This window comes from Trachymyrmex septentrionalis, unplaced genomic scaffold (genome assembly GCF_001594115.1).
Source record: "Trachymyrmex septentrionalis isolate Tsep2-gDNA-1 unplaced genomic scaffold, Tsep1.0 scaffold86, whole genome shotgun sequence".
NCBI lineage: Eukaryota > Metazoa > Arthropoda > Insecta > Hymenoptera > Formicidae > Trachymyrmex > Trachymyrmex septentrionalis.
The window spans coordinates 803,667-828,261 of NW_017306049.1; the positions used below are offsets into that span (position 1 = coordinate 803,667).

Genomic DNA, 24,595 nt, shown 5'->3' on the forward strand with positions numbered 1-24,595 from the left:
TCCCCGTATACGCTGCATATCTTTCGGTGGGCCTCCGCAGCTCGCTTGCCTTTCTTGAAGTAATAAAGCAAAATGTGCCGAAAATGCACCTTATTCTCCGACATGTTCACAGGTCTATAGCACAAACAAAACTAATGCCAATGAAACCAAATTTGACAGATGAAAAGAGCGGACTGTCACCTTTCCAAAACATATTTGGATTGCCCGATTAGGCAACCAGAACCGGAGATATTCGGAAAAAATTTGCACTACTAACAAAAAGCGAACGAATATATGGATCCACCCAATATATACAGGGTGTAACTAAGTAAGATAACAAACTTCGAGACTGAGCTCCCTATCAAAACTGAAAAAAAGTTTATATGAACATATGTCTGCAAATTTATTATTACTGAGATATAAAATATTTACAGGACCAGTTGCATGACCCTACGATTTCCCGATCTAAATCCTGCATATTTTTATCTATGGGAACACTTATATCCGTTTTCACCAATGTAGATTAACTTTAATCTCGATTCAACTTACTCTTCGTATTTTTCTAAAAATTAGAAAAATACGAAAAGTAAATTGAACCGAGATTAAAGTTAATTTACGTTGGTGGAAATGGGCATTAATTTATCCTTAGTTTATAAAGTTCTAGTTGCCAATGAAGATATGCTATGCCAATCTTTTGCTATATTATCTTTAATGCTTATGCATCATTTACAATTGTCCCGAGATCTTTGAAAGAGCAACAGTCTATGATCCGATGTGTCCAAGCATGTATTGAATTAAATGGAAGACACTTTGAACATTTATTAGAATGAAAAATTGAAAATAAATAATATTAAATAATAATAAATATTAATTTTTTATTTTTCCTTATTAATAAACATTTTGAGTTGTATCTTAGTAACAGTGAGTTTGCGGACATATATTTGTATGAATTTTTTTCGTGTTTTGATTTGAAGAACTTGGCCCTGAAGTTTGTTATCTTATTTTAGTTACATCTTATATATATCAACATTTTTTTATACTTTTATAGTCCAAACTGAAAAATAGAAATAACATAATAATTTGAAAATATCAATTTTTAACTAATATTTATTACAATTTTAAAACAAAGTATTTTTTTTTATATTTTGAACTTTTATATTAAGTTACAGAGAGATTTTTGATCAAAAAGATTCCCAAATAATGCGATCAGACAGTGCAAAATTGAAATTAATATCATACAGTTACCGTTTTTGCAATGACTACTTATTTTTTATTCCTACTGTAACTTTTTCTTGTATTTTAATATTTGTACTTTTTTTCAAAAATTTTCTCTTTCTTTTTGAAATACCTTTGTAATTAAATATGAAAGTGAATTGTGTCTTGACAAAATACCATAGTTAATCGTCCACTTATTTATTGCTTATGAACAATCGCGTTCAATTTTATTTCAAGGCTACAGCATCTTACTTTTCAGTTTAAATGCTTTTCAAGTCATGCGAAGATTTTATTAATATTTATGTCATTTTCATTTTGCATGGAATCACACATTGTTTTTCTCATTAAGTTACAACATTATCCTTTCCTTTTCGTCATTATTCTTCTCTGTATTGTAATGTCGCGCTATATTTTTTATGCAAGAAGTTCCATGTTAAATACCGGTGATATTAATTGTAGAAAATTTGTAAAATTAAACTTATTTTGAACTTGATCTTATACACATAAAGAAAAAATTATTGAATATATTCTACACGCATACACACGCGCGCGCGCGCGCGTGTGTTCTATATATTTATTATAATAAATTTATTTATTTTTACATTGTGTATATATTTTTTTATTATTAAAAAATAGTGCTTCTCTCTTATTGTAGTTTATTTATCTTCTTAAAAATAAAGATTTTCTTAATAAACATTTAAAAAAAAGAAATCCATTATGCAAATTTAATAGTAGCGATTAGTGCATGTGTGTGCGCGTTGTTAACAGTTGGCAGTAGTGAGGGACGAATCTCGTTAAAAATTATTGACAACGAAGAAGAAAGTGGCATGAGACGTGCCTGTTCGTTGAGTGATCTTTCCATCAATCCTTCAAATAGGTTATTGCATGGCCCTTTACAAGGTATCTTATCGTTCTATTTAGATAATATGTTCTCATATTCGATGTCATTTTCATTAAAGAAAATTTTTGTTAGTTATTTTATAATTATATTTGTCTTTTGCATATTAAAAATATGACAATATCTATGTAATTTCTTTTCCGAATTAGTGACAATTAATAGTTTCAGGAAAATTAGGAAATAAAAATATAAGCGCGAAATTGGGAAGTACCAATCCTAGCAGCCAATTCAGATATATGTCAGGAAAAAATCACTCGACTCACATAACGAGAAGCAGCAGTGTTGGTGTTTTAAACCAAGTATGTTTTGCGATGTGTATGAACAATAAGAACACTGAAAATCATACATAACGTACGCATGCACGCACACAAAGTATACGTTAAATAAAAATCATTGTCATTTATAGAGTGACTCTGAATCAGACGCTGGTATAACAGGGGGAGGTAGAGGCTGGGGTCACTCCATCAACAGCAGAACAAGTGGTTTGATGAGACCAACGATTAGTTCTCAAAATAAAATCAATCATCAAAATAAATTGACTTCTTCTGGTAACAATATTTCATCAATCTTGAGAAGACGAGGAATGCAAGGAGCTTTCTCAATTGGTATTTAAAGTTTCACTTTATATCAGTAATCAATATTAATGAATATTGCTCTTTACTTGTATACATTTCTTTTACAGTTAATCTAAGTCAAGCAGGAAATCAAGAAGATTCAAGTTCAGAGGATACTTCATCGAATGGAGGAAAACCGGCATTACCACCAAGACCTAGAAGTATCAGTATTGATCATTCCTCTGCCAGGTAAAAATCTGATACTTTGATAGCTTTCTTAAGCCGCAATCCGAATCACACTCATAATACTCATGAGCATCATTTATCCTTGTTTAACATTTAATAAATAACAAATGATTCTTAAATATCGTAAACGTGAATCGGACTATGACCTTAATTAACTTTTAAGGAGATATTGGCCAAACATGATGGCTGAATTCCAATGGAATTGTTGTTTTACTAATTTAATTTACATACTACTATACAATACATACCTACTATTTACAAGAAGTCTACTCAGTACTAGTATTTTACATACTACGCACTTATTCATTAACACGCACATATGTACACAATTTGTCAAAAAAGGTAATCTTTTAACGCTGTTAAGATTAGACAGAGATACTAACATATTTCTCTCTCTGTTATCGATTTTGTTAAAACTATTATCCTGCATACAAAAGTCGACTCAAATCGTCTCGTGTCACGATTCTGATTAAAGAATCTCTAGAACGGACTAAATTCGAGTCGAAAAGTCCTTTACCATTTTGCAATTTCCGTGATATGTTAGCTAACAAGATATTAATTACCAAAAATCGCCGAATATTGGTTTTCATTAATTTTTTACTCAAGTACTATTAACTTTACAGAAAAACAAGTGATAAAAATTGGACAAATTAATAAGAATTAAGGCTCAAGTGAAGTAAATCAATTGCATAAAATTGCCTTGAAAGCGAGACACAAGATTTTGATATAATATTACTTTATTCGATTAATTGACAATGATTAGATAAATGTTTTGACCCGCTTAAGATCCTTTTCAATGTATACAATCCAATGAGTTGATAACATATATGTTCCCTTAGTAATATTAAAATGTTTATTTTCTTCTCATAGAGCTCTAAAAAATTATATCACAAAATTTTTCGTCTTATTAAATTATGAGTCTATCATATACTATAAAACAGAAATTAGCATTGGGTGCTTTCCAATTTGGTGACACAAGCAGACACAAACATCATTCTATTTTCTTGACAGAGAGTATCAAAGATAGAATAACAATTGCATCGACTTGTGTTACCAAATTGAAAGCACCCATTGATTTTCACTTAAAATGTACTGCTATTTTCATTTGTACTAGAAAAGAAATGATAAATATTGAAGCTTGCTTTGTATAGAAAACGAGCATATAATAATACGGTATAGTATTAAAAAATACACATACATATACATATATGTATAATGCGTCGAAGTAATACTATTTCTCTTAAGTTAAATAACGATAATGTAATCAATGAAAGAATTGCTTGGATTAAAATTTTTAAATCAAAACAATGAGCTATAATTAAAATTTGCGCAATAATATTTAATAAAATAATCTTGACAATGTATGTTAAAATCAAGCTCGTCAGTAAATGTGTATATTAAAGCAGATATTTACTTAAATTACAATAATATAATAAGCATAAGTATAAATTATTTATATACAGCATTTATTTGACTAGCTTAAGTCTACCTGGCACAACAGTAAGAAGATCTGGATCAGCAATCATCACGAATGGCCGAAGTGGTGCTAACGCAATCGGACAAGATGGAAGTAGAATATCTGTGGCAAGTAAAAATCAATTGGAGCCTAGTCCACACGAACTACCAGTTAAAGATACCGATCGTGCTATCGACGTAACTAGTGTTAAATGTGAGTATACCAAAATTGTCATTAAACGCACAGTATTGTAATTATTCCATTATTATTCCACTAAAAAACATAAATCTACAAAATAATAAGCATTATTATACAATTTTCGGGTGTTCTTTCGAATGAGACACCCTTCTGACTAAATTGAAACTTTACAGATAATATTGTTTTACAATATATAGTGATTATTTATGAGAATTCCAGCTTTGGATTTTCTGTAGTTTAAAAGGTAAAAAATAATTTAAAAAATTATGACGGTGTGCCAATTGGGAATGATCTCTCCGATTACTTTCACCTTGACATATGTTGTCGAAGTCATGACCCTGAGTGACCTCCAAGAAATTTTAGTTGTCGTTCGTTATTTCTTAAAAAGTTATTAACAAAAAAAGTTTAAGAAATAATGTCTTATTTCTGTTATTTACGATATTAAGAATTACTCCACACTTCCCTGCATAAGGACCTTGGACTTCCACGCAAAGAGAGGTTTATTTACCTCCTCTCTGCCTAGGACCTTCTCTAAGCAGAGCAGGAGGTGGGATGGACCTCACTTCTCATGGACAATCGGACGCCGCAGAGGGGGAGATGAAGTAGGCCTCGCTTCGCGTGGAAAGTTCAATTCTCTTATGTAAGAAGGGAGGTTGAAGAATAAATAAGACTACTTAACACTAGAAAGACTACTATTAAGTAGTCTCTAATATTGCATATAGCAGAAAGATGTTATTTCTTAACTTCTTCTTTGTTAATAACTTTTTAACAGATAGCAACAGCTAAAACCTCTGACTTAGGGTCATGATTTTGATAACATTGAACATATACGTAGGCTGCTGGAAAAGTTTCTGCAATCTAGTACTTCCAGGGGCGCCAACGTTCTGCTACTATCATATCCGTAAAATTAAACGTTTTTAATCTATAATTCAATTGACAGTTTGTACCCAAGCCAACTAGTTTTGTTTGCATAGTATTTTAAAAGAAGTTATTTCGTAAGAAAATGGAAATTTCGCGTGAAAATTTTCGGGCAATGATTTTTTACGATAACAAATGTAATCTAACTCCGAAACAATGCATCGATCGACTTCAATTAGCTTTTGGGGATGAAGCACCATCCAATGGGACTGTTTATAATTGGTTTGCCGAATTCCAGCGTGGACGTACTTTTCTTAGTGATGAATTCCGTGAAGGTCGTGAATTCCATCCACGTCTGTTGTTGCCACTAATGTTGATGTGCGTGAAATGATTGAGCGAGACCGGCATATAACATACCGTGAGATTCAGGCATCCTTAGGCATTGACATGAAAGCAATACATACGATTTTGCATGATCACTTGAGCGTACGGAAACTTTGCGTCGTTGGATCCCACACAATTTGATCGAAGCTCAAAAACAGGCTTGTGTTAAATGGAGCAAAGAAATGCTCAAGAAATTCCACCGAGGTCGGTCAAATTTGGTCTACAACATCGTTATTGGGGACGAAACATGGATCTATTCGTATGAGCCCAAAAGTAAACAACAATCCACTGTTTGGGTATTTCAAAATGAAACCAACAAAAGTTGTTCGTTTACGCAGTGCTGCCAAGCAAATGATTGTTTGTTTCTTCAGTTATACCGGACATATGACAACCGTGGCTTTAGAGGATCGAAGGACTGTAAATACTGATTGGTATACAACAATTTGTTTGCCAGAAGTCATAAATGAATTGCGTAGAACAAACCGAAATCGTCTCATCATGACAACGCCAGCTGTCACACAGCACGTCAAACCGTTGATTTTTTATCCAGTAATAATGTCGAATTGATGACTCATTGTCCATATTCACCTGATTTATCACCTAATGACTTCTTTTTGTTCCCAAACATTAAAAATAAGATGCGTGGTGAGCGATTTGAGTCACCTGAAGCAGCTGTTGAAACATTTTGTACACTGATTTCTGAGGTACAGCCTTAGAGTGGAAAAAATGCTTCGAAAATTGGTTCGAGCGTATGCAAAAATGTATCGATTTTAAAAGCGAATACTTCGAAAAACGATAAAACCATTTACCGAATTTTACATGTTTTTTTTTATATTGTTTGTAGAAACTTTTCCAGCAGCCTACGCATCAACATCAGAGTCGTTGGAAAGGTCTTCTCCAGTCGACATAATAGATCTCAAATCTTTTGTTGGCATGGTTAATAGGATTAATCATGACTTGATCAAATTCCTTATTATAGATGTTCTAGATTAGGTTTAGTTTTGATTATTAAATATATCTGATGTCACTAATGTACGAGGTCTGTTCAAAAAGTATCGCGAATTTTGTGTTTTTTCAAAAATTATTTATTTATTCATGAATATCTATTTTGTCCCCTTCAAAGTAATCCCCATCAAATATTACACACTTGTGCCAACGTTTTTTCCAATCCTCGAAGCACTTCAAAAAATTATTTTTTTTTATCTTGTTCAGCTCCTCCTTCGATACCGTCTTTATCTCCTCAATCGTAGCGTAGCGTCGTCCTTTCATGGGCCTCTTCAGTTTCGGGAACAAGAAAAAGTCACAGGGGGCCAGATCTGGGGAATACGGTGGCTGCGGCATCATTAGTGTGTTGTTTTTGGTCAAAAATTCGCGCACAAGCAACGATGTGTGAGCAGGGGCGTTATCATGGTGCAAAAGCCAATTTTTGTTCTTCCACAAATCCGGGCGTTTCTGGCGGATTGCTTCGCGCAAATTGCGCATAACTTGCAGGTAATATTCCTTATTGACCGTTCTACCCTGTGGCAAGAACTCATGATGCACCACGCCCCTGCAATCGAAGAAAACTGTAAGCAAAACCTTCACATTCGACCGAACTTGGCGCGCTTTTTTCGGTCTTGGCTCGTGCGGCAGCTTCCATTGGGATGATTGAGCTTTGGTTTCCACGTCATAACCATAAAACCATGATTCGTCACCAGTTATGACCCTCTGGAGCAAATTTGGGTCGTCGCGGACAGAGTCCAACAGCTCCTTAGCAATGTTAATGCGATGCTGTTTTTGGTCGAAATTGAGCAATTTTGGTACGAATTTCGCGGCGACCCGTCTCATGCCCAAATCATTGGTAAAAATCGAATGGCACGAGCCAATCGATATGTTTAGGTCCTCAGCAACCTCTCTAACGGTGATTCGACGATTGGCCAATACTATTTTCTTCACTTCATCAATGTTTTCGTCTGTTGTTGACGTGCTCGGGCGTCCGGCACGCTCTTCGTCGTTCACATCTTCTCGGCCCTCTGAGAACATTTTGTACCACCGATAAACGTTGCTTCGGTCCAAGGTAGCTTCACCATATGCCACAGTCAACATTCGGAATGCGTCCGCGCACTTAATTTTGTTTTTCACACAAAATTTGATACAGATTCTTTGATCCATTTTTTGGAATAGGCAAAAATCGAAGACGAGCCAAAACACGTGCAAGCAAAGCAGCTGTCAAAAATTAACTGAACATTCAAAAAGGCCGAACTTATAATCGGCATAAGTGAGAGACATGAGTACCAACATAACGCCACAAAAAATCGAAAATCGAATATACGTAATCCGCGGAAATTCAAAATTCTCGATACTTTTTGAACAGACCTCGTATTTATGTATGGAATTATTTTTATAAATTTTTCTTTTAATTTTTTTATTAATTAAAATATAGAAAACCTGAAGATAGTATTTTTATAAATAATTATTATAAACTATTATTATTATTATTATAAACTGAGAAAAATCTACCATTTTGCAATTTTTGCAATAGTTAACAAGATATTAATTACTAAATTCGCCGAATATTGGTTTTAAATACTTTTTTACTCAAATACTATCAATTTTAAAAACAGCAAGTGACAGAAATTATTTATTTTCTTCTTAGAGTGTTGAGAATTTTTTCAAAATTTTTTAATACTGTATTTTTTCATATTAATAAAAATAGTTGCCAATATATAAAAAAATATATAAAAAAAGTTGATAAAAAATTCTGCAATGATTCTTGGAGCTCTCTCTATGAGCTCTCTCTATGAGCTTCTGTATATGAGAAGAAAGTAAATAATTTTTGTTTCTTGCTGTTTTTCTATAAAGTTGATATATAATATATAGTACTTGTAAAAAGTTATTTTAAAACCAATATTCGGCTATTTTTAAAAATTAATATCTTGTTAACTATTGTGAAAATTGCAAAATAAAGATAAAGAATTTTTTGAGTCTCAGTTTAGTCCGTTCTACCAACACACAAAATATTTAGTGGTCATTCTAGCACACTCTGTATGTTGTAACAATATTATCTGTAAAGTTTCACCTCAGTTGGAAGAGTGTTTTATTCGGAAGTTCCCAATTTTTTTTCCAATTTGAGATTTATATAATTGCAGATGTATTTATACAGTGTGATAGTCTGCACGATTTTCAAACATTTCCGACAATTAAAAGAGAAGGTCGGAAGATGAATATTCATCTGTTTCATGCAGACAACACGTCAAAAGTTTTTAATGAAAAAGTCAAAATCATCTTGAATTTTTTAAATAGTATATCATTTTTTTCTATAATATTATAAGGGTCTTCAAAAAGAATTCAACGCACTATCGAGAATGTGTGTGAAGTTGACACCTCATCTTTTGGCACCACAATAGTTCTATAGTTTTGACACAAATTTTGACACAAGTTCCATTGTCACCCGTAATAGTTCTATAGTTCCTGATAGGTATTAGAAATAATTCCGTTGATTTAGCTAAAAAAAAACCAGTGCTCAGATTAAAAAATTATTTTAAAATACGTAAAGACTGTAACTCTGAACAAAACTTATAAAAAGAACTATTGTAGAACTATCAGAAAATGCCAAAAAGTTGGCTGAAACTGGCTATTAAGAGGTAATTCACTCTTGATGTACGGTATTAGAGCGTGGGTTTAATTATTATTTAAAAATACTTAGAGAACGGAATTATTTCTAAAATTTATCAGGAATTACATAACTATTGTAAGTGCCAATGGAACTTGTGTCAAAACTTGCGGTGCCAAAAGATGAGATACCAACTTCACACACATCTATTGAGAATATTACTTTTATTAATGTTTTATCGATTTTATTGATATTTAATATCAAATATTATTCGCAGCATTATTTGTAACAGCAGTACTTACAGCTCTGATTAGAAATGTACACAGAAGAGTAGTCTATAATATACGAATAGTTTAAAATTATCTTAGAGATATCTTTAGAAATCATGTTAGGTTGTTATAAGCAGAGAATTTGCTTTTTGTAGCTGAACCAGTGTACTTTTGGAACTTAAAGTGAGATAGGTATATATTTAATATTAGGCGAAAACGAGAAAGAGAATTCTAGTGTAGGACTGTTAATAAAAGTTCTCGATAGTACATTGAATTCGTCTTGAAAATTCCTACGATATTATGGAAAAAAATTGTATAATGCCATTTAAAAAATTCAAGATAATCTTGATTGAAAAAAAATTTTATTTCTTTTATCTCGCATGTTGTAGCCTGCATAAAATAGATGAATATTTAGTTTTCAACTTTTTCTTTTAAGGAGATCCTAAAGTCATCTAACTCTCCTAAAAATCATATAATTTTTGTATAACAATTACTTTTTTCCTCTTTTACAAATTCGAAAATCCTTTTCCAGGATTAAAATATACACATTAATACGTGTCCATGAGGTGAAGTTTATGCTGAGAATATAAAAAAATTTCAAAATTGAGATCTTTACTATTTTTTAGTCCAATATGACGCTCTAGAACTATTATATCGTGACAATATTTGCTTCGCATAAAAGCCGTGCAATCTATACTTCCACAAACTAATAGTTTGCATGAAAAAACAACGTGGATTTCTTAAAATTGAACTTAGACGTCTAATTAAAACGTTATTATTATACGAAAAATGTGCAAGTGTGGCATACGTGAGCGAAATATTGATGTAATAGTATATAATGTGTCAATGACACGTAAATCATCTGTGTGTATGTTCTACTTACACTATGACTAATCGTCTTTAGGATCCCCTTAACTATTGGAAGTGTCTAAAAAAATCGTGTAGACCATTACATTAAACATCCTGTATGCAATCATTATCCATTGATCAATACATCTATGTTGTATAGTCGATATCTAACATTATACATATATCTAACATTTTTATTCTTGCAGTAGGCGTGGATAAAATAGGTAATTAAAAGATATCTACTAATAATTTCGTTATATCTAAAGAGAAATTTACAATGAAAAATAAAATGATCGTCGCCACATTACATATCGGACATTTCCCTTTAACATTTACTACAAGTGAAGTAGTATTTTTCGATTTATTAGATTTTGATTCAGTATTGGATGGTGCAGCAGCGTATAATCCTTTGCCAACTACTTATAGTTCTAAGATCTGACTTTTGTGTAATAGAAAATCTACCATTTGCTTGAAATCAGATACACTAGAGCCTATTAAGCTTGTTTACTATTCTTTCATTGTCAATGTATCTAATTTGGTTGATATCTAATATTCAATATATTAAGCGTTTGTCGGCCGGTCTAGTGCTTTCAGTGCTTTTATATATTTCGATCTATTAGCTACGATTTTCCTTAATAGTACTCGATTTTTCTTATGCTGATTCTACAATAAGTTTGTAGTCGGAAGTCTTAGGGTGCTGTCACATGCGGCGAAACTTGCGTCAACCGATCAAATCAAATTGTATCAGGTATTATACATTATTCTAGTTGAAACGATTTGATTGGCTGACCTAAATTATGTTTACGCAAATTACATTTGACGGCACTCTTAGTCTTAATCGATGAAGTTGGCCAATTAGCGTTAGTTGTACAAGTTGGCTACTGGTTAACTTTACCGATAAAACTTAGGATTTCCGACTACCGACTCATTGTAGAATCAGCATTAGAAATACTAGGTAACTCAAAGATAGTCTCGTGTTTGCGTATTATAACGCGTTTGTTATCATACATGGAGAGAATTTTTTTCTTAGAATTTATCCTAAAAATGTGATAGTTCTGTGACAACATTGTATTTTGAAGAATTTTGTATAAATTTCTCTCATTCATTAATAAAACTATAATAAAATATAAAATAAATTTGATTAATTTTACTAAAGTACATGGTAAAAATCGTTAAAATATTGTATTGTACCACACTACCATATTTTTAGGATAAATTTAAAAAAATTATCTCCGTTCCTTGAGCATCGACCAGGCATTCGCATTTGCTTTCGCTGCTTCACCAACCAAAGATGATTTGAAATAATGGGATCGTTGTTGGATGTTAGATAATGTGATATTAGTATGAATTAATGAATGGAAGGTATCGTGAAAGGGCATCCACTCGTCATAGCACCCAGAAGATGTCGGTAATACTATCTTGGGCAAACGAACATTTCCGTCTGTGCGCGGTCGCGCTTTGAAGATGAAAAGTCGATAACTTGACGTTATCTTCACTTATAATTAGCTATATTCTGCTGCTCTATGCGAAAAATGTAATCTTAAAACTTTCTTTATTTAGCGCCTCGTTCTGATTCAACAATTTTAATTCTGATTATACGGTATCATATTGTTCTCGTTGAGCTTATCTAATCGAGCCTTGCGCATTTTCTGATGCGATGTCCATGAACTCAATGTAATTTTTGCCGTGTGCCACCTTTGTATTAGCGCGTTTTCTTTTCAATAGTTTTATTTTTTTTTCGTCGCTCATCTTGATAACTTAAATATATGACTAGCCTTATGCTTGGCTATCTTGGTATAACTTACCGAATATTGTGGTTTCCAACTACCGTTGTGTGATATATGTTGTTTTGCTGTTAGCGAAGCCTCCAGATCCTCTTTATATTTATTCCTGCGTGCGGATCATCTAATTGCTTTTAATGTCGAATTTACCATTACCCTTGGTGATTTGGCTTGAAGGACCAATGTTGAGTGTTTCACATAATATACATAGATATATGTTAATATCCAGTGATATTTTTTAATGTTTATTAGAATATGATCTTTACAAAATGAGAACGAAAGTAATTGCTACTTTCTCTTTATGACTCGATACATAATATAAAAAGGAAGTCGTACAAAATCTCTATCGACATTTATCGGTAAGGAGCTACCTTATGTCCTTAGGCACTAAATTATGGTACTCAAAAAATTGGTTCTTGTTTTTGATTTCTTATGGATTTAAATGTATAAACTAATCATATTGAGGAATACAGAAACTATGCGTTTTGCGGGTTATCTCTGTGTGTCCAGGGACCCTATTCTTGAACAAACATCGCATACGAAAATAGCAATTCCGTATACAATCGACCAATCACAATCGAGAAATTCGATTTTCGTATGCGAAAATAATTCACATGTGCTTAAGAATAGGATTCATTCTTAGAATGCCAATGTTTCGTGAACGTTGCAGTTTAATTCATCAGGACGAGGAATAGCCTAATACTTGACAAACTTTAATGCTTAATAACTTGTTTCGCGAGTAACAAATCGCCGCGTTTTTCTGTCAGATTCTTTTATTTTAAATGAAAACGCATCTAATGAGTATATTTTTATTAAAATTTGAACTAAAGAAACGATTCTGAATAATACTTACCTTTTTTTTTATATTTATCCTTAAGACATGTCGGCAGTTTTTGTTAAAATCCATTAAAACCCTATTCATACAATTTTAATTATTTATTGTACACACGTACGCAGTCATCAATAGACTGTTTAGTGAACCTTTAGAAAAAAAATTTAAAGATTATACAGCTCAATAGATATCAATTAGATCAAATGAAATTCGGATCTAAAACCAATATAACATGCATACTTTACGATACATCATTATTTATTAAATTTATTTTCTCATTATACATATATGATTATTGGATTTATACACATACGTAGTATAAATATAATACTGATACGCATTCTTACAGTGTCCACACAACTGTGCAATACGATTGCAGACGAGCTTACACGCACTGCGGACAATGTCGTGCAATTATACAAACGTTTGACGATAGACAATGACCCATCTACAGGAGCGATCGACCGAGATACAATGCTACGAGGATTGGAATCGTCCGTTAATGAAACTATGCATACTCTACGACTGGTTGTTGCTGGTGGTGAGAATGACAATGACGGAAATAGTGAGAACGCTATCACTAATGAAGCGACGGCAAAGTTTCAAGAATTATTCGCGGGTCAGGATCAGAGCAAGGTAGTCAATATGATGCAGCAATATTCCGAACTGCTCTTAACTATGATGCAACAGAAGATGGGTGGGACTCAATCAAATCACACATAAATTAATCCGTCCATCTGAATTGAAAAAAATAAACATGAATGCCATCGTATTTAACCGATATATTCAGATAATACGAAGAATATATCTCGTAGTAGTCTGTTTTCAAGCATTATATTATTCATAATTTTTTAAATTTGAGAATTAAAGCTCTTGAATAGTCGCCGTGACCATACTGAATCGTGACGTCATAAGCAAGAAATGACATCTTAATTTTTGTTATATGCTATTTGTAAATAAAAATAATTTGGATAAAACAGAATGATAAGATCATTTTTAAAAAACTTGTAAAAATGGATCGATGTTGTCTTTATTTTCCCTAACAGTCAGTAAATAGACAGTCATAAAAGATATTAAAGGGCACGTGCGCGCATTTATCCAGTGCGCATGCGCAGCTTATTTTCATTTTTATTGTTCACAACTATTTATCTTTATAAGTATTTATTGACTGTCAATGGGAGAAGGATAGTTTTGATCTATTTTCACAAGTATTTTAAAGCGATTTTACCATTTTCTTTTATCCAAATTGTCTTTACTAACAAATGACACAAGTAACAAAAATTAATTTCTCACTTATTACATCATAATTTCATGACCGTGATGATTACTCAAGTATATTTTGCTTTATAAAAATAAAGTAGATATGTCACCGCACACAAAAACTCTGTATACATATCGCATAGTTACGAAGAAATTCTTTCGCTTTTTGCCAATTGTGGATTATATCTGCTTTTGTGATTAATTTTTAAATTCGATATATAATAAATTAATATTAATAGATGTAACATGACATACATCATCGAAATTCATTATCATCGTTTTTATATTCTATATATGTGAAATATAAATTATATATTTTCAACTACTAATAGATATTAGAATTAGTCTACGCCATTTACCTAGATAAATTGTGAGATGGACAAGTATGAACAAAGTAAATATCGTAGATTGTTTAAATGTACGTATAGAACCGATTGTAACGACCTCATCCATTTGTATTTTGGAGCCATATATCGTGAAAATGCCAATTAACTAAAGACTAATAGAATAGTTTTCAAACAAATATATACATGTATACCTTGAGCGATATTAATAACAATAATATAGTAGTACTCTTATTATGTAACCAAAGGTTATCTGTATTAACGGTCTAAAGAAGGAATATCTTTTTTCCTTCACTAACAAAGCTTTGCGGAAAATCGTTATAAAAAATATGCAAAATGAAACTTGCCAGTATAAAATAAAAATCTAACTATAAGTTTAGTCATTGCATTAAGTTTTAAATCAGACTCGAGTAGCCGGATTTAATAATGTAACGACTAAAAATATAGTTAGATGATAAAGATTTGCCAATATTTTAATAAAATTTTATATTTCAAAATGTGAATTATAGAAGTATATTATTTTATTTAAGATTAGTTATCTATGTTGACGATAAATTATATAATTTTAATATAGATTCTTAAACTTCTTTTTTAATAATGGACTGAATTGAAAAAATGAAAGTTTATATCATTGATTTATAATTAATCATAATATATACTACAGTTTTATATGTATATCGTATCGTATGATATTACAATAACTATATTTCGTCACGTAAATTAATATGCTTGCATATTTTTTTTACATAAACATATTAAAAAAAAGTTATAATTCCACATTATCAATTCAAAATTGTTCTGCTCAATTGCAAAAAATATATGTCAATGAATTTTGTCGAATTATATCGCATAATCAAAGTATTAAAATTACATATTACTATTGTAATATTCCTTTTTTCTGTTTTTATGTATATTATATATTTTATTTGAAGAGGACTGGACAGTCAGATCGCTTAAAAATAAAAATTTTGTTTATAAGTCAATCACATAACATACACACATACAACACACACACACACACACACACACACACACACAAAACAACACAAAGAAATGAAAGAAAATCCAGATTTATTCTTTTATCAATGTTTATTGTCAGCATATATATTTTGAGAAAAAACACTGGTATAAAGATTGTCGATTCTCGTAAAGGAGCACGGCCGGTCTCGCGCTATGACGTCGCTGCGTTTAGCTTAGCGCCAAGACACTGTGTCTCTAGATATACAGAGTGTCCCAGAATGACCGCCAAATATTTCATCATGCAGGTAGAGTGACTAAATTGAATTAAAAAATCCTACCATTTTGCAATTTTCACAATTAACAAGATATTAATTAATAAAAATCGCCGAATATTTATTTTTAATAATTTTTTATTCAAGTAGTATTAACTTATAGAAAAACAGTAAGAGAGAAAAATTGTTTATTTTTTTCTCATAAAGTTGTGAGAATTTTTTCAGAATTTTTTAGTACCGCATTTTGGTAAAAACTCATGTTGGTAAAAAAAAGTCGCCAATAAAAAAATACAATACTAAAAAGTCGATAAAAAATTCAGAAAAATTAGAGCTTTACAAGAAGAAAATAAATAATTTTTGTCTCTTATCGTTTTTCTGTAAAATAGATAGTATTTAAGTAAAAAATTATTGAAGACCAAATTCGGCGATTTTTAGTAAGTAGAACATCTTGTTAACTATTGCGAAAATTGAAAAATGATAGAGGACTTTTCAATTCAGTTTAGTCCGCTATATCTGCACATGAAATATTTGGTGATCATTCTGGAACACCCTGTGTGTGCGTGCGTGCGTGCGTGCGTGCGTGCGTACACGTGTGCGTATGTATTTGTTAATGGTGCGACAAAGGGACGACCGTATAAGAAATTTGAAAAAAATTATTTTTTATTCTTATATCGATACAGAATTTAAAAAGTGAAATATTAACATTTTATTGCGAAATGTTATTCTTTAGATTCAGAGTCCGTGTTCAACAAAAAATTGACCAGTGAGCGCTCCGTAATTCTTTAATACGATTGGTTCCTACACGCGAAGAACTAAAAACTAATCGTATTTAAAGAATTACTGATCGTTTACTTATTAGTTTTCTCTGTTGAACATAGCAATAGTTTCCAGCAAAATTTAAAAAAAAAAGAAAAAAATAATCGGAACATAATTATTAAAATGGCGATAAAAAACGATGATTTTTTTCAAATAATTTTTTTATGAAAAAAAAAACGTAATTTTTTAAAAATTCTAATTTTTACAGACTTATTGGAGATTTAACGGGAATTGATACATGTTTTACACAACCTAAATTTTTTTCAAATTAACCTGAACCGTCGATTTGTAATTAGGGCAAAACCAAGAAAAAATTTCGAAAAAAAAAACGCTTTTAAAATTTTAAAAATTTTTAAAGTATGTACAATTGTCACTAATACACATCTCTAGAAAAGTTATAAGATGTTTCTAGGACATTAAAAGTCCGTCGCTCCTGTTCATTTATACATTTTTTTATATTGTATGATAGAAAAAGTGAGCCCTTTTATATTACAGCTCCTTTTTGATGGACTCTCTGGTTATCTGCAGATGGACGAAATCGAATTCGTATGTCGCTCGATCCTTTCGGTTGCGAAATCGATAATTTTGCGAATTTTGACATCTATCCATGAATTTATTCAGGAAGGATAGAAAATTTTGAAAAATACAAGAAAAGCGATTTTTGACTGTTTAGTTCTCTTAAGGTGATGCTGGAGTGACGGTCGAACTTGATCAATGTCGATAGTACAGACTTTTTGAAGTCTCCTAAGTATAGTCATCACAGTTATATTGAATTATGTCATCAGAAGCGAGAAATGTTACATGTCAATTTTTTTGTTACATATCATTTGTAAATAAAGACAATTTGGATAAAATAAAATGTAGAGATGGACCTGATATATCCGGAAAGTATCCGGTATTATATAGCATTTTTTTACTATCCGACCGGATAGCCGGATATCACTATTATCCGGGGAGATATCCGGTTGAAATTTGATATTGATCATTAAATTGTTGATTTTTTCTTATACAAATGTTCTAGAAATATGTATGCATATTCATGATGCTATAATATTTTATACAAAATTACAATCTTTTTCCCTAGGCTTTTTTTATTACAAAATATTTTTTCGAAATTTCGACTCGAAGAAATTGCCTTCTCGGATATCCAATCGAATACCGGATATTCGATGTTACATTCTGCTCGGATATCCGATATCCGGTAATTTTACGAGCCGGTGTATCCCTAATAAAATAAAATCATTTTAAAATATTTGTGAAAAAATGAACAAAAACTATGCTTATCCTCCGTGACAGTCAGTAAATAATCGTAAAAAATGATGAAAGATACGTGAAAATAGATTGCGCATGCGTATTGAATAAAAGCACCACGTGTTTTTTATCACTTTTTACAATTATTTACTGATTATCAGAAGGATAGTTTATAAGTATAGCTTTCATCCATTTTTTTACAATTGTTTTAAAACGCTCTCATTATTTCGTTTTATCTAAATTGTTTTTACTTACAAATGGTAATAAAAATTAATGTCATTTCTCGCTTCTAACGTCAATTCAATATGGCTGTATGATGACTACTCAGGAGCGTAAGGGTATATCCACACAACTTGGATAGCTACATAAACGTATGCATAAAAAAAATTATCCAATCACACTTTACGTGCAACTTTGTAAGAGAAATGCGATTGGATTTCTTTATGCATATGTTTATGCAGCTATGCAAGTTTGTGTGGATATATCATAAAGGCCGCAGCACAAACTTTTGCATAGTGTATAGCGAATCAATTAATTAGAATCCTTCTTTTTCTCCCATTTCATGGAAAAGAATTTTGATTGGTTGATTTTCTTGTGCACTATGTGTTATGCAAAAATCTGTGCTGCAAAAATCTGTGCTGCCTTTAAATGAGAAGCACAGATTTTTATATAAGGCATAATGCATAAGAAAATCAATTAAAATTCTTCATTTTCTTCTTTTTCATGAAATAAAGGACTCTAATTGGTTCATTTTCTTATACCTTATCGCATGCTTCCTTATAGACTTCTATATATTACACTAGACCAACTAACTCTGTCCCTTTAATTGCTGCCAACAATTTTCCTAAAATATATGCATTGTCAAAATAAGGCCCACGCCAGTCTAATCAACAGAAAGATATATAACATCTTGTACCAATCACAGAGAAATATACAACATCTTGAATCAATCACGGAGTGGTCACATGATCTGTTGGCACCTCTTTTCTGTATGTGTGGTTACGTGACGGCTTATTCTGCGCATCTAAAGTGGGGGAGCACAGACTCTTGCATAACACAAAGCATAAGAAATTCAACCAATCAGAGTTCTTTATTTCATGGAAAGGGAGGAAACGGAGGACCTTTAATTGGTTAATTTCTCTATGCATTACGTGTTATGCATTATGCAAGAGTCTGTGCTTCCCGTTTATCCACACAAACTTGCACATAGCCGCATAAACGTATGCATAAAGAAAATTATCGAATCACATTTTATGTGCGACTTTAAAAGAGAAATGCAATTGGATAATTTTGTTTATGTATATATGTTTATGCGGCTATGCAAATTTGTGTGGATATACTCTAATTCGTGCAGGCAGCACTTTTATATAGGAAAATGTGGGGAGTTAGCAGTCTAGTGTAATATACAATAGTCTATGTGCTCCCTGCTTTAATTTCAAATTAAAAATTTTTATAATAGTGACATCTTTAATTCATTTCTTACATTTCGTTCTGTTTCACTCAAACGCATACATCCTTATTTAACATATTGTTACGTTATCTTTTGTAAGATCGAACATTTATTGCTGAACATAATTTGATACAGTTACTGTTTTGTTTATCATTCTGGATCTTCGCTGAGCATATGTATACACGTAAATTTGCAAATTAATATTTTTTTTAAACTTTTAATCTTAGTGTCATAAACTTAGTATTGTCCGTTCACGTAATCTGACGGGTAGTGCAATGTCGCTTTTTTGTTCATACGAATTATAAAACTTTTGTATTGAGAAAACATTTATATCAGGTGACAGTTCTACGAGTTGAAAAATAAGTAAGTTTTTAACTTTCTTTGATTTTTATATAAAGCCGACTGCACTACTTCAATTTTGTCTACTTTAATCCTGTAAAAAAATGTTTTATTTCGTTCAGTCAATTCGGAGATTCATGATATCAATATGCAATGTTGCGACAATTTGATCACTCCAGTATCCCTCTCATCGTTCTTTACAAAATTCTAATTAATTCATAAGAGTGCCATTTAAGTTCAAATGATGGTCATTCAATAGTACATATTATATTATTGATTTATCGCTTACAAAGATATTAATGTTTATTATGAATATTTGATGATTCTTTTTTACTTATAATTGAAAAAATAAAAATTTTGAATTTAGATTATTTTTAAATGATATGCTATTTATACATAATTGATACTAAAATAATTAATATTAAAAATTAAAATATTTTGTAATTAGTATTAATATTTTTAACGTTATTTAGTACAGTATTTTTAATGTTATCTATTAGTATAAAAAAACATAGATAAATATGAATATGAAATCTCATAGCATATATGATGATAATTAACTAGCGTCATGCGAAAGCCATTCCAAATTATCACTCTTTGTCATATTTACTGAATTAAAGATGTAATTACTAATTATTTAAAATTATAATCATTTTGTACACTATTTCTATTTGTTACAGAAAGCTGTAGTTATTGTTATTAACTCTATAATATATTACATTGCTTCTGTATTGTATAAATATTTATTCAAAAATTCATAATATAATAGATAATTTGTTATTATAAGTGCCAAATTCCTTATATTGCAAAAAATGTAACTTATTGTTAGTTATTTCATTTTGTATATTATGTTAATATTATGAAGTAAAATTTTCTATTCTATCGTTGAATTGTCTTCTATTTATTGTAGTAATTTTTTATCTATATCCATTTTTTATAAAATTTTTGCAATATATGTATGCATAATTTACTTCGAATGCTGCTTCTTGCCACATGAATAATGTGAATATATTGCAAGGATTAAGTAACTCAACATGACAGAAACTTTTATTAAAAAATTCTAATTCTATAATAAAAATAATATACACTTTTCTATACAACAATAATATATTATTTTTATAATGTAATTACAGATGTATTGAGTTCATTGATTATGTGATTATATTACTATACATACAAACACAATTAATACGTAATGTATTGCGAACATACATTTTTTACATATCTTCCTTTTTTATATATTCCGATTTTCAATATTAAGATATTAGAATAAGCAAAATGATTGTTGATTATGTCATATAATGAAAAGTTTGGATTTGCTTAATGAAATACATTGCTCAATTAACAAATAAAACATAAATCGGTGATCAATAAAGTTCGAATAAAGCAATGAGTAAGTTAATAATTATTGCATATATCTTTATTTACTAACTATTCTCTTTTGTTCTTTGCACGGCAGTGAAAAATAATAAACAATAAAGAACCGTTCAAAATTGTATTTAAGACTTTAAATATGTAGATATACACATATATATTTTATGTAGGAATTAACTAATATTTTGGCAACGCTGTGTTATATGTGCATCCCATAAATTATCTTGAAACTTATCGCACATTTCTTCTTGTTCTTAGTATTCTTGGTCTCTGTATTTATCTTCCATTTGATTGTCTTAATTCTTCTAGCTACGATATATGTGAATGATATATTATTTTTATACATATGTGTGGATGATGTGTGTGTGTGTGTGTGTGTGTGTGTGTGTGTGTGTGTGTGTGTGTGTGTGTGTGTGCGCGCAAATGTATATATGTATACAAGGTGTAATGACCATATAATCTCTCGTGAGCAAGTAGAGCACTAAACAAAGTCAACAAGTCCTGAACTATTTTGCGATTTTCGCAATAGTTAAACAAAATATTGATTTCTAAAAATCGCTGAATAGTACGGCCTACTGCTAAATACAAGCACGCAATGAAATATGACTATTCATCGTCGTAGGTTACTAGACATGTGAGAAGTTGTTTATTATAAACAGCCTTGTCAATGCACAGCAAAAGAAAACATCTCAGATACAGTGTAACACAGTGAATCATTACATCTTTATTGTTTGCCTACGTTAAACAAGTACGATTCACTGTGTTACATAGTGTTTGACTGTGTCCTTGCTGGAAAGCACCCAATGCCTCGTAACTATTGCAAAAATTGTAAAATTGTAGATAACTTTTTTACTCAGTCTATTTTACGAGATTATGCTGTCATTACCGGACATTCTGTATATGCGCGCGTGTGTGTATTACGTTATACAATATTTAAATTAAAGTTCAGATTATTTATCTTTCTTACCTCTTTTTCATCATCAACTTCATCCTCGTCATCTGAACCATGTACAGAAGCGGCCGGTGTCGTATGTCGTGAAGATGAAGGAGATGGCGGTTCACTGATTGGTCTGGGATAATTGAATCGACCAACCCCACCCTCTGCATATTCTGACTCCAGTTCTGAATAAACTGTAGTCAACGCCTTTATTCTTGCTTGACGATAATACTATGGAAATAGATATAGAAGATATAGAAGATATAAAAGATACAAAATAAATAATTAAAAAATATGAGATATGCATGTCTTACAATGCCAAGATTTCGCCAATCGAGGAGATCACTAAGACGTTCTGTACGATTTCTTTGAATGATACGTTGACGACGGCTAAGTCGTGCGAAATCAAACATATACTGAGCCAGCTGTTGAACACTTGCTTCTAAACCAATAAAACGCCTATCGACAATGTAAATACCATAGCTCATCGGATCTGCTATATGCTCCTGCATAAAACATCCAAATCCTGATAAGTTAGTGGTAATGCTGGGTATTCCCATAACTGTGCACTCAGCTGGTGTATAACCCCACGGTTCATAATATGAAGGAAAGACACCTAAATGACATCCTCTAACAAATTCCTCATAATCAAGACCAAATAGTGGATTTGTCGAAGATAAAAATTCTGGATGAAATACCATCTATAAATAATACATATTAGCTATATAAGTATAATATTGATTATGTATTAAATCTGATTATTGTAGCATATACAGTTTCTGATGGGTTGAAATCTAATATTTTCTGCTCTTATTGCCTATGCTTTTCAATTGTGCAGTAAGCTTTAATCTCAGTGCTTAATTAAAACCCTTAATTAAAATATAGTACGTATGTGTGCAAGTCATGTGTGTACTTGTGTCATTACATATACCTTAACACGATCATGGACAGTGTTGAAAAGATTACATCTTCTAATGGCATTTAACACCGGATCATTCCAATCATCAACAACATTATGTGTCGTAATAGGTGGTAATCCATTTCTTTGCAGAGCATATAAACATCTGTAAAACAAAATGGAACGTCAAGTAAATCAAGATTAGTTACAGAATGTTAGTGTAATTATTTTTTGAAAAACCGTTTTATTTTAATAGTATCCTCTTTCTCCAACAAGTCCTGAGCTTCAGGCATGCGACCAGAGAGACATAATTCATACATCCGTTTCCCTATTTTTTGCTGTATATCATTGATAGTATCTCGTAGAGATTTTGTTACCTGAAATAGTAATTTAACAAGACACACACATATTAATAATTATTATTTCAAATATTAAATTAATATTGCATAAAATAATAATGACTCACAGCATGACCACGGAGAGACTCGACATTAAAGTTATTAGTTCTTGCAGGAAAAATAAGGAAAGCAACCACTGTTAAGTCAGGTCTAGACGTTTTTAAATAATGATTTAATCTGGCCAGAGCTTCTATGAATATATCAGCTCCTTTATTTCCAAATTCATATCGACCAGCGGTAAAGAAATATAATGTTTTGTCTAAATCAAAATCATAATGTCTGCGAACATATATAAGTTTGAATATTGTATGAGAGATATATTTATAAGATAAATTATAAGAAACAGAACATCAAATATTTCTATTAGATTTAAAGATAGAAGAAAACATTTAAAAAAAATTGCATTAAATACAAATCGCTTTTTCCTTGAAATTATTTTTAAGATTATTTTAAAGTTATTAATGTTTTTTAAAATTATATATTTCTAATTTGACAGTATTATAAAACAAATTTAGTGACTCATAATACTGTGCCTTTCAAATGACTTTGAATGTGAAAATTTTCAAGGTAAGTATGGACCAACGTTACAGTCAATATAAATCCATACATCAGCATCAGACAAATTGCTCGAGAAAGTGATAAGCCAGTCAAATATGATACTAATACCACATGACGGCCGATTATAAAATTAGAAAAAAAAACATCTGATATAATTTAAAAAATAATGATAAATTTAAAATGATCTTAAAAATTTTAAGAAAAGTTATTTATATCACATCTAACTTTTGGTACAGTACGTTTCTCTTAGATTTTTTTCTACTTTTGAACTTAACATAAAATAAATATTTAGATGTTCCTTACAATAATCAAGAGGTTAATGAGCCAAGCTCAGTGATCGCTAAAAATAATCTTTTTACAAATTATTTATTAGTAAAACAATATAATCAATGCTCAAAGCGTAATCAAACATTTCAAAGACAACAATATCGCAAAATATTTTCGATCTATCAAAAAGTTATTCTCAATCTTGATAGGTCGAAAACGTTTTACAATATTAATAATAAGAATCTTATTTAAGTACATGTGAGAACATAACCAATAAGAACTAGAAATTAAATGCATATAAAGGTACAATCTTTAATGCTTAAATAATTAAATGTGAATTTTATATATATATATATATAT

General features: G+C 30.9%; 2 protein-coding genes across 12 annotated transcripts in view; one reads left to right on the forward strand and one right to left on the reverse strand.

Moving 5' to 3' along the window:
* The window catches only part of LOC108755182 (mitogen-activated protein kinase-binding protein 1), a 51,787-nt gene extending 37,406 nt beyond the window's left edge, over positions 1-14,381 (forward strand). For 3 of the 8 annotated variants that reach the window (XM_018498035.1, XM_018498033.1, XM_018498034.1), the window contains exons 20-26: positions 1,963-2,094; positions 2,255-2,391; positions 2,499-2,697; positions 2,775-2,895; positions 4,371-4,561; positions 10,705-10,722; positions 13,461-14,381. In XM_018498035.1, coding sequence (XP_018353537.1) covers positions 1,963-2,094; positions 2,255-2,391; positions 2,499-2,697; positions 2,775-2,895; positions 4,371-4,561; positions 10,705-10,722; positions 13,461-13,834 — 1,172 coding nt within the window. In that variant the 3' untranslated portion in view covers positions 13,835-14,381. The remainder of the gene's footprint in view (positions 1-1,962; positions 2,095-2,254; positions 2,392-2,498; positions 2,698-2,774; positions 2,896-4,370; positions 4,562-10,704; positions 10,723-13,460) is intronic. The other 5 variants (XM_018498038.1, XM_018498040.1, XM_018498036.1 and 2 more) reach the window with 4 other exon arrangements.
* Positions 14,382-21,434: 7,053 nt separating this feature from the next.
* LOC108755185 (glycogen [starch] synthase) overlaps positions 21,435-24,595 on the reverse strand; it is a 14,330-nt gene continuing 11,169 nt past the window's right edge. For all 4 annotated transcript variants that reach the window (XM_018498048.1, XM_018498047.1, XM_018498046.1 and 1 more), the window contains 6 exons: positions 23,479-23,689; positions 23,253-23,389; positions 23,046-23,178; positions 22,429-22,815; positions 22,145-22,345; positions 21,435-21,486 (listed from right to left, as the gene is read on the reverse strand). In XM_018498048.1, the coding sequence (XP_018353550.1) occupies positions 21,454-21,486; positions 22,145-22,345; positions 22,429-22,815; positions 23,046-23,178; positions 23,253-23,389; positions 23,479-23,689 (1,102 nt within the window). In that variant the 3' untranslated portion in view covers positions 21,435-21,453. The remainder of the gene's footprint in view (positions 21,487-22,144; positions 22,346-22,428; positions 22,816-23,045; positions 23,179-23,252; positions 23,390-23,478; positions 23,690-24,595) is intronic.